Below are 1,006 nucleotides of genomic sequence, written 5' to 3'. Positions count from 1 at the left end.
TTTCGATTCGCTCGCCTGTCTACTCCCCTCACCCCTGCGTGCTAGTAGTGCTCAGTTCTACGTTCATTGTAGAATTAACTGTATCTCCTAGGCTGTAAAAGTATGGAATATTCCGGATAATAAATGACAGTCGATGACGTAGCTCTACAGGTGAAGTTTAACAAGGTGCTAAGAATTATTATAACATAAGCATCATATGTGACTTCCATGTTTCCTATACTGTCGAAGTGAGCAAATGAAGACATTTCTTTTATAATTTGCTAAAGTATTATTTTCGTGATTTGAAAATTTACCCCAGTTTACCCTCTCGCCAAAGGAAACACAGAAAACACACGCGACGTTAGCCAATCACAACCCTGGATGACAGCCAATGAAAATACACAAAAAAATAATGGTGACAGCCCCGCCCACCTCTACCGACTTCTGTTTGTAGTACCCGAGCCTAAGGCCGTGTGGAATGCTGAGCTCCGTGCCTTACGTCAGCGCATCCTGCAGGAGGGTGGGCGTGCACTTCCTCTACAGGTGGTGCCCATGGTCTCACCTGGGAGCGTGGAGGAGGTAACTCGTCATTTTGTTTTGTTCCTGATGGTGGTTACGTGAGATCGAAATATGGCGAAATGTTGTACTAGTTTGGGTGACCGGTTAATGCAGTAAAAAATATCTGCCACATTTAGTTCTTTACGGCTACTTTACCAACAAAAGAAAAATTAACAAATCCCAGTAATTGAGCATTATTACAACCGTATATGTGTACCAAACAGTAAACAAATGTCTCGGTTGTTATCGACTGTCGACGGTACTTTGTTAATACAAGCTGGTACCGAATAATCTTACAGTAAAGTCAGAGAAAAACTAATGTCATTCACAATTTAAAGTTGATGGCATTTTATCCTCAATTAGACAGAGTTACACCCATGAGAAACCCATGTATTTTTAAAGTTCTAATTCTAAAGTTCTATATTTTTCACTGAGTAATCCCAAGTGACACAGCCCATTTAGCAGAGCC

At 41.1% G+C, this 1,006-nt stretch overlaps 1 protein-coding gene across 1 annotated transcript in view; it reads left to right on the top strand.

Annotated features, from left to right (window-relative positions):
• Positions 1-404: 404 nt before the first annotated feature.
• The window catches only part of LOC119594329 (medium-chain acyl-CoA ligase ACSF2, mitochondrial-like), a gene marked incomplete at its 3' end in the record, with an annotated part of 10,017 nt that continues 9,415 nt past the window's right edge, over positions 405-1,006 (top strand). The window contains 1 exon segment of the mRNA XM_037943387.1: positions 405-558. Within this exon segment, the coding sequence (XP_037799315.1) occupies positions 458-558 (101 nt within the window).

The sequence above is a fragment of the Penaeus monodon genome, chromosome 33 (assembly GCF_015228065.2).
Source record: "Penaeus monodon isolate SGIC_2016 chromosome 33, NSTDA_Pmon_1, whole genome shotgun sequence".
NCBI lineage: Eukaryota > Metazoa > Arthropoda > Malacostraca > Decapoda > Penaeidae > Penaeus > Penaeus monodon.
This window is presented reverse-complemented; position numbering and strand designations above follow the sequence as displayed.